The 9,626-nt window shown below is 46.9% G+C and overlaps 1 protein-coding gene across 1 annotated transcript; it reads right to left on the bottom strand.

Moving 5' to 3' along the window:
• Nucleotides 1-608: 608 nt before the first annotated feature.
• TIRAP (TIR domain containing adaptor protein) lies at nucleotides 609-5,978 on the bottom strand. The gene is made up of 4 exons (XM_019509033.1): nucleotides 5,241-5,978; nucleotides 4,219-4,271; nucleotides 2,212-2,820; nucleotides 609-1,729 (listed from the first exon to the last, which is right to left on the bottom strand). The coding sequence occupies exons 2-4, from the start codon at nucleotides 4,223-4,225 to the stop codon at nucleotides 1,686-1,688; spliced, it is 660 nt and encodes a 219-aa protein (XP_019364578.1). The 5' UTR covers nucleotides 4,226-4,271; nucleotides 5,241-5,978; the 3' UTR covers nucleotides 609-1,685.
• Nucleotides 5,979-9,626: the final 3,648 nt, after the last annotated feature.

Below are 9,626 nucleotides of genomic sequence, written 5' to 3'. Positions count from 1 at the left end.
TTTGGCACCCAAGCTCAAAACTACAATTTTAAAAGCTACTGTTCAGCTACTGCCTAGCCCTGCAAGTGCCTGAATTCATACACCCCTCCCTTTTCAACAATACAGCCCTCTGGAGGCTTAGAAGTCTGCTTCTGCATAGGCCCAAAACAGTCTCACTCTAAGCAGCATAGTGCCCATCTCATGGCCACGCTTGTTTAAGATGCAAAAATTAGACCTTCCTCCACGTAACTCTTGAAGGACCTCATCTGCTGGTGTACTCTGTGCATGTCTAATGATGACAACATTGGTTTCCCTACAAGATGTGCTAGTAGCTGCTTTCTTTTAAAGTGCAGTATGTGGGGGTGCCCACCTGTTATGTAATAACCTAGTTGCTAAAGCACTCACCTGGGAAGAAAGAGGTAGTTAGCTGTGTTAGTCTGAAGCTAGACAGAAGGCAGGGCAGGGCAGGGCAGAACCTCGAAGGTTAACTGTTTCAGAGAAGCATAAGCTTTCATAGGTGACAGCTTACTTCATCCAACACTATCTGATGAAGTAGGCGGTCACCTATGACATCTCATGCCTCTTCGAACTAGTTAAATCTCTAAGGTGCTACCCTGCCCTGCCTTCTCCCTCTCCCAGGAAAGTTTATTTTCCCTCTTTGGCCTAAAGGGATTCAAACCCCCATGTCTCCCAGGAGCGCCCCAACTACCAGACTACGAGTCTGGGTGGGACATGCTCCACCAGTCCTCTTGGAAAAAAGGCCACTATGCAAAAAGGAATTCAGTTTCATCATTTTAGTGGGTGGCTGGGCAGCACTGAGCACACAGATATTGTCATCAACCCTACAGCAAGTAGGTTTTAGTTACTCACCTAGGAAAACTATTGTCCTCTTCAGGGACCACCAACTAAGGCTTGTCTAGAGCAGGATAAAAGGTAAAATATGCATTATAAAATGCTTTCACAGACACTTTTCATCTGCCTCTAGAAAAGCCAATAACTGTTCTTCAGGGTGTAGGGCATCCCTTTTTAAAAATCAGCAGTGCCACATGGTTGTAGCACTGGTCAGTGCTTCAGTTGGTGTAATTTCCTACCTGCATATCAACAGGGGGATGCTGAGTAACCATGGCACAGCTACCTGGAGAGCAGGGAGGAAAAAAATCTAGACAAAACAGTCACAGCATGATGCTGCAATGAGCTAAACATGTCAAACCAGCATGGCACTCAAGGGTGATAAGGTGATGTGGACATTGCTATGTGGGGTCAAGATGTGCCACTGCCATCTGGGCTCCAGAACCCTAAGCCATACATCACTAACTGCCTTCCTCAAAGGACTGAGAGTTTGCCAACACTGTGGCTTCAGGAGCAGATCAATTCCATGTGCAGTATGACAGAACCATGTGCAAGCCCCAAGTCTTTAGCACCAGAAACTGATGCCCAGTTGCCAGTATTGTCAGACACTGCTACCCTCAGCAGCCTCGAAACAGCCTGATATTAGTGCGCACAGGAGAGAGCTGCCTGATGCTTCCACTCAAAAGTCCTCATGGGAGTTAGTTCCCATTTGCGATTCTGTATGTGCTTTGCAGAGAATGGAGCCGGACCTTAGCTCCAGCCAGCTCCAGAGACTCTGAAAACACCCATGTGGATTCCTGGTCCATTCCCAAGGATGTGCTTCCTTATGGTGTTCCCTTTCTTTTGCAGGACTCCAGTCACTCGGTTGTGCTTGGGGTGCTCTGACAGAGCTCCTGTAGGTCTGGGGGACATAGGACAGAAACCAAGTTCACTAAGGGACTGATGCTGCAGTGTTGTGAGAACTGCTTTTGTTCCTCTCCTGCTGGAGAGAGACTTAATGTTGTGCCTCATTAACAGGATATATATATGCTGAACCCTTTCTGTTTAGATCTACCCCTGATGTTTCACAGGGACACAAGATTCAAGTCCCATCCCACACTGTTCTACGTTGTCTATGTTGTCAGTTAAATAACTGCTGTGAAAATTATCCCTGCATCCAGGAAGCCTCTTACTAGTACAAGGCAAAAGAGAAATGCGTATTTGGGATCTCATGAAAGTCAACGTCATGATGACTGTGAGGTACTTTGGTATAACAGTTTGGTATAACAAGTTTCCTGTATGAATACAGGAACACTCCAGGTAGCTTAGCTTAGTGTCTGCAGAGCAAAGAGCAAACAAGCTGCAAGCCCCTGTTAAGCTGACTGCCCCCTACAATTTACTTACAGCGCAAGACTGTGTCTTTAATCTGCCTGAAGCCATTTTCCTTGAACGTCACACGGATGTAATAGAGGCATCTCAGCTCCCGGGGGTAGTCCTTCTGGTCGATGTCCTTCAGCACTGGAATGGTGCGCCCATTGGTCATGGGAGCCTCTGCTAATGCTTGGTGCATTTGGTACCTGCACCAGGGATCCTGGAGGAAGCCAGGGGTTATTACCATGACCCAGCAGTGGCTGTTCTGGACAGCTTCACAGAGCTCAGTTACAATGGCGCTGCCTGGCGTGGCATCCCGCAACTGCAGGAAGCAACGGAAGGTCTCAGGCTGACTCTCCAGGTAGGAGACCATCTCCTCAACAAATTCAAAATCCCCTTCATTGTGACAAATGCACACATCATAGCTTTTGGTCCAGCGGGCACTTCCTGAGCTGCTGATGTTCACCTGGGAGGCAGAGGACAGTAGTGACCTTGGGTGGAGCACTGAACTGCTGGCAGAAGAACTGGAGCTTCTCACCGGGGAGGAGGTGGGGGAGGAAGGTGAGTGTTTGGGAGCAGCAGTTGAGCTGCTTCCTGAGTTGGAGTGTTGCTTTGGTTTCTGCAGAACCCGTTTCAACCAGCCTGGGGAATTTAAGAGACTAAGATAAGATGCATCGAAGGCTGAAATACCTCCTGAACCAGTCTACAGCCCCTCTCCACAAGCCACTTCTCCTTGGATGTACTTAATTTCCTAATTCACCAGCACGGGGCCATTCACAGCCAAGTGACAGGACAAGGGTTAGCCTTGGCCCCAGAATCTGAGCAGGCCGGTCTGAAACTAACTCTGATGGTGCCACATAGTCAGCCCTTCTTTTCAGCAGACAGGTCTAGTACAGCCTACAAGAATGGTCCACACCAGACTTGGGGAAAGGTGCAAGAACCCCAGAAAAGCAGACAGGGATAATCTGCTCCTGCCTGGGTCTCATCTTGGTCTCTAACAGGGACTGCCCTAAGCCACTGGTTCTCAATCTTTAGCAGTCCTCTGTAACTTCTCAATTTGGTGGCACCCCAACTGAGAACCACTGCTGTACTGTCTCAGTGTACCAGGCAGTAAACTCCTTATTCAGTAAGGAATTCAATGGACTCTTAACATTTTCCTTTCTGCATAACAGTGCAAGATGGCAGCAGTGCAGTTGTTGACTTCTGTCCACACTCACATTAAAAAAAAACAAATACAACCAAGGAAGTCTGACTTAGTTGCAATGGAATTACTCCTGATTTACACCACATTAACCAAGGAATGAAGTCTAGACAGCAAAATAAAGTGCTCTTCTCTTTTTTCTCTTTGTGACAGATTCCCATTAGTTATGAATGGGATTGTTGCAAATGGAATACAGTAAAGGTAAAATACTGAATTAAATTAATTCAAATTGACCTGATTTGTCCTAGCTTTATTTAACACTGGATTTAAAAGAAGTAAGAGGTTGTGAACTTTTTAAAAAGCCACCCACATTTGAGTGCGAGTCAGGCTTGCCATACTAAACACTGATAAATTGTTTTTTACATCACCATAGAAATACCATGTGCTTTGTCAGCCCTGCTGTCTTTGGGGTAGTAGTTCTGAAGCAGGGTTCCTGCAGAAGTGAGGAGAAGGGTTCCTCTCCCCATGCTCCCACTGTAGGAGGTGGTATAACTAGCCTACCTCAGTTCCTGCATATTGAAACATCTTGCTCAGTTTGAGAGTGATGTCAGGTTCCTTTCCTAAGTTGCTATAGTTAACGTAAATTCAAGATTCTTAAATCATGGCAGGGGCCAGCAGTTTAAACTTATAGGGAATAATCAGAAGTCCACTTAACCCTGCCTCTCATCTGACATAAAGTATCTGGCATATCTGGACATGTTATCCCATTTCTATAAAAAAAGGAAAATGGGTGAAAGCTTGGCAGGTTACCAGCAGAGCAGGGACTAACACTCAGTGTCCTGGTCTCAGCCCCTCATTCACCAAACTCATACTACCTTAGAAACATCTTATTTACTCACCAGCCATCTTAGGGAGGAAAACTCAGATGAGATGCATCCACATTAATCTTGGCCTACAAGCAAGAGTGGGAGAGAAAAAGATCTGTTAGAAGCTGTTATTTCCTCTAGCAAAGGAAGTTACATTCAGGCTTTTCCTTGCTTTACTGCTGCTCACTTCCCCACATCCTCATCCAGGCAAGATGTGATCCCAATACTGTACAAACTTGCTCCATTTGCAAGTACATCATGAGAGAGGCATTTTAGCTGCTCGCATTGTCTGGTCTGAGGACAACAGGGCACTTCAGTCTCCAGGATCAAATGAGCGCTGGACTCTATTAAAAGCCATGCTTCCTGCAGTGCATGTTACATCCTGGTGTGCCTCTGTTCACATCACTGGGAGCCTTATTTATGAATCTGCACCAGCCCAGGAACAAGTTGGATTCTCTTTGTAATGTCTGCTTCCAGCTGCTCTGGGCCAGGGAAAATAAAAAGTAGCAAGGATTCTCTCTTTGCTGTGCTTAATATCCCACCCTCCTGGCACCCAAACATCATGGGATAGGAAAGTTTGATTTGAAAGCAAGATAAATAAACTGCAGAGGCACATGGCCCAAGACAATGACTGGAGATTGGGAGAAAGAGAAACTGGGATCAGCTGGGCAAGGAAACTGGGACTTGGACTTGATGCAGAGCTGGGGAGACTGGAACTAGCTGAAGGAGGAGATAGGGATTAGGAATTTGGGAGAGTGAAGGCATGAGTAGGGCTGGGTGCAGGGCAAACCTGGCACTAGCTTGGTGAAGACTGTAATGAAGAGCTTTGAGGAACAGAGAGTGAAACAGGACAGACACGGAGAAGTCCTAGGGCAAGGAGCTGGAGCTGAGTGAAGAGAAGGCATGGAGAGTTGGAGGGGATGGGGCAGAAGGGACACAGAGTTTGGAGAGGATGACCCGCTACAGCACATTCCTCTCCAGAACCTGGAATGAAATCTAGGATCCCCAAGGCATTCCTCTGCTGTCAAACCATGGCAAACCCACAGGCAACTTACCCCATCCCCCTCTGGCGGTGGTGCACAGAGGATGACAACCTCTCTAGCTGTTACTTAGCTCCAGTAGCAGAGGTCTGTGACAATCTAAAGTTTCCAATGCTGCTGCGGATGGATGTAGTTGCTGCTTTGCCATATGGTGGATCTTCTCTTGCTCTTTTAAACCTAAGAAATAACATACAACTTTTAAAGGAACATAAACATTATAAAAACAAACATTTCATTTTAGGCTGCCCACGCAACCTTAATTCAGTCCTTTTGTCCATATAGATTCTTTTCTTTTCATCTAGATATGTTAGAGGTATCTGGCTGCTAACATCTTGCCTCCACCTTTCCAGTCAAGGACATCCTTCCAAATGCTGGCAATTCACAATACCAGCTCCTGAGTCTTACTCATTAAAGGTAGTAAGTTTCCATTTTCTCTTTGGTTGATCAAGATGTGGAGTCCCACAAGAATGGCCTTTCCAAGAGATTCTTAGCTGGTCTGCCAAGTATCCTATAAACATATATTCTGCCCACTGATGCTGTTGGGAGTTCACTGATTTATCTGTACTTGACTAGTCCATTGTTCTTTATTGACTACAAAGTTCATCTCAATACCAAATTTTCAAAGGTTTTAGCTGTCTGCCTTCCTTAGGAGACAGGAGTTGAAGTTATGGCCTCAAGATGCAACAGAGAAAATTTAGTTTGAATTAGGAAGGACTTTCTTAGTATGAGGATAGTTAAGCATTGGAACAGACCACCTAGAGAAGCTGTGAAATCTCCATCCCTGGATATTTTCAAGAGCAGGTTAGACAGACATTTTTCTGGGATGGTTTAGTCAAGGAAGATCCTGCCTTGAGCAGGGGACTGGGATGACCTTTAGAGGGCCCTCCCAGCACTACTTTCCTATGATCCTATCCTGGTGTTGCATCCATATTAGATTGTAAGGCCTGTTTTGTGTGTGAAACTTGGTCCTTCTCCACAGTTCTTCAGAAAATTATCTGCAAAGAAAAAAGATAGGCCTTCCTACTCTGTACCTCTGCCCAAAGTTCTTCCTTTTAAGCTTCTGGGAATCAGTGTTTTAAACTGCCTATGTTATTGGTGATTATTGACCCTTTATCCAAGATCGCTTTGTTGACTCTTAACCATATATTTGATAGGGGTACACTTAGAAAGATTTTTTTTGGCCGATACCAAAGGCCGATTATTAACCAGCCATATCAGCCGATACCAATCCAATTGTTGATACGTAGCCTGGCAGCTTAGAGAACGACATCCGGCTGGTAAGTCTATGGAGGGAAGGAACACGGGGTGGGGGGAGGCAGGGAGGGCAGATCAAGGCCTCCATGGTGAGGGAGGAAGTAGGGAAGGGGTTAGGGCACAGCAGGCACTACCCAGCTGGGGTGGGGGGTGCAGGATGGAGCCAGGGGTGGCTTGTCCAGGTCACCGGGGTGGGGGGGCAGCTTCCACTGCTGCAAACACCCTGGGGGAGCCATGGGGAGCATGTGCCTCCCAGATTTGTGGGCAGGGCAAGGGCAGGCTGCCTGCTCCAGGTTTGGGGCTGGGGTTGCACCAGCCTCTTTGCAGGAGGACTGGGCTGGTGCTGCACTCAGGGCGGGTGGGGGCTGGGTGGGCAGCGGTGGCACTTACAGGGGGGGCTACAGGATGAACTACAGCTACCCCAAAATTTACCATAGCCCTTCCCTCCCAGAGCCACTGCCACCCGCCCTGTCCCCACCCACCCTGAGCACAGCCCTGTTCCAGCCAAAAAGATGCCAGCACAGCCCCTGGCCCTGAGTGGGCAGCCTGCACAAATTCAGGGAGCACATGCCCCCCATGCCTCCCCTGGGGGTGCATGTAGCAGCAGAAGCCACCTCCCTCCCACTCCCCAGACAAGCTGCACACAGTTCCATCCCACATTTCTGCACCAGCTGGCAGAGCCTACCCCTGCCCCGCTCCCTCCTGCACCATGGGGGCCTCAGTCTATGCTCGCCACACCCCTTCCCCCCACAGACTTACTGGCTGGATGCTGCTCTCCACACTGCCAGGCTGGACTCCTGGCCACATGCACGCTGCAGCTGCACACATGCATGAGGCATTTATTAGTGACATTATTGGCCACATCAGCCAAAAAAAGCTGAATGCAATAATGTTAATTTTCCTTTTATTGGTCCCAATACAATATGGACCAATATATCGGTGCACCTCTAATATTTGGTTTTTATCTTCAGTTCTGCTTTTCTTGCTAATTTCCTTCAAGCACCACCTGTATCATCTTCTTTCTCTCCCGATTACCCAACCAAATACATTTGTGATGTACTCCAGTGGCACACTGCTCTGAAGAAAGAATTTAGTTGGTATGGACCATCTAAGCTCTCCCACCAGGAGAACTTTACAATGGTAGTTCCACATTTCTCATAGCTATGAGAGAGTACCTGTTTTGCCATAATTCTGAAGCAATGTCAAATACAGCAGAGATTTTATTCCTTATTTGTACTCTGCTTATTTAAACTATTAACATTCTTGCAAATCCTAATTCTATAAGGAGTCTAGATTCTTTCACTGGGGCCCAAAGACCATCTTGCAGCATGTTATAATTTCTTAATCTTCAAGAACTAAGAAACCTGGCCATATCGTTTGTCAAATAATGCTAGTAAAATTGTACAATTTCATCCTACTTCCCCATTTCCATGAATGTCCAGGATGACCGGTGCTCATCTAACAAGCAGCAGTTCAATGTTTCTCTCTTCCTTGTTTCTCCTCATTTGTCATATTGCAGCCACACACTGCTCTGAGGAAAGAATTATCCATCTCCATCCATATCCATATCCATCTCCTTGTGGGTTTTTCTGTGGTGCTCCTCACTATGAGTATTTCAAGCATCAATATTTAATATTGGTAGGAGCCCCCTGTGCAACAGGGAAATATCCAACCATTTTCAGGTGGAGAGCTGAGGAACAGATAACAAATATGCACTAATTTTGGACGCACCATTTGAGATACCCAAGATCTTTCTAAATTCCTACTAATATATAGCACAGTTTATATTGAAAGCACAGCTCTAACTGGCATTAGCCATAGCTGAGTAGTTCAGTACTTCTCAAAATGAAACTGCAGAGAGTTTCAAAATCAGGCTTACAGAAAATGAGGAACAAGAGTGATCACTTGTGACATATTTGGTCTAAGTGACTTAAAAACTCTGTGGTAAGGAGGGAAAATGCTCTACTGCAGCATTCAACTACCTTAACCATGAAACCTCCCCTTCTCTTCCTACAACCCTAGGGGGTGAAGTTACATGTTACATTTAGTCACTTAAAATACAGGCATCCATGCATTAAAGCTCATTAACTCATGCTAAGTGCCCTTTGAGCACCTCAGAGTTATGCCACTTCAGGTGAGGGTTAATGCTGGGCCATGGTTAACGCTAGCTTGTGTTGGGGTAACTTCAGTCTATTCCACAGAGACAAAATGAGCAATTGCAGCCCTCTAGCATCCCGGTGTGCACTGCTCCCCCCAGCAGGCATAGAGTCTTGGGTCGCCCCGGTTGCCAGCCTTCTAGTAACAAGTCAGAGCTGTGCTTGGGGAAACCAGTACCAACCCTTAACATGACTGCTCACAGGAGGTTCTACATTTAACACCACTTAAGATTGAATATGGTCTAAGTGTAACCTATAACTTCACCACCCTGTGACTCAGTCACTACCCACCTTGCACCTCTAATTCTGAAGCCTGCTGGGAACGTAGAGTGGTCGTTCCAGCACACAGCCATGGACACGGGTGCTTGTACAGCGAGGCAGACCCCGGCACACGTCTTTGTAGAGCATCAAGTTACAGCTGTGGTTTCAGTTCCTCCAGAATGAAGCTCCTGGCTCCACTTCCTCCCACATTGTTATCTATATGCTCCCCATGAAGTCACAAGACCCGCTTACCATTCTTCCTGGCCCAGGGCTGGACTAACGTACAGGCAAACCAGGCACGTGCCTAGGGCCCTAAGTGAAGAAGATGCCCTAACATATTATAATTATTGAGTGAAAAAAATAAGGGCCCAGGAGTTTGTTTGCCTAGGGCCCACTAACGGGTTAATCCAGCCCCAGCTTTCCACAACAGGGAAGAAGGACAGCCCTATGGGAGGGGGCTGTTTTGTGACCACGGGGCTTCTTTCTGTTGCCTCACCTCTCTGGGAGGTATCTGCCAGCTCCTTGGACTCCTTTGAAGGAGGAATGCCAGGCTCCGTCAGGCATTCGTTCCCTGCTGGGTGCTCCCTGCTTATTCCCTACAACTTCCCTCCTGTGCCTGTTCTTTTAGTCTCCTCAAAATCATTAAGCAGTAGCTGTGTGACCTCACCCCAAGCCTAAGGCAACAGACAGGCCTGTAATTCTGGGTAAAACCTAAGCCCACATGTGCTTT

This window comes from Gavialis gangeticus, unplaced genomic scaffold (genome assembly GCF_001723915.1).
Source record: "Gavialis gangeticus isolate Ggan-Ray unplaced genomic scaffold, GavGan_comp1, whole genome shotgun sequence".
NCBI lineage: Eukaryota > Metazoa > Chordata > Crocodylia > Gavialidae > Gavialis > Gavialis gangeticus.
Note: the sequence above shows the minus strand (reverse complement) of the source record. Positions and strands in the feature narration are given on the sequence as shown.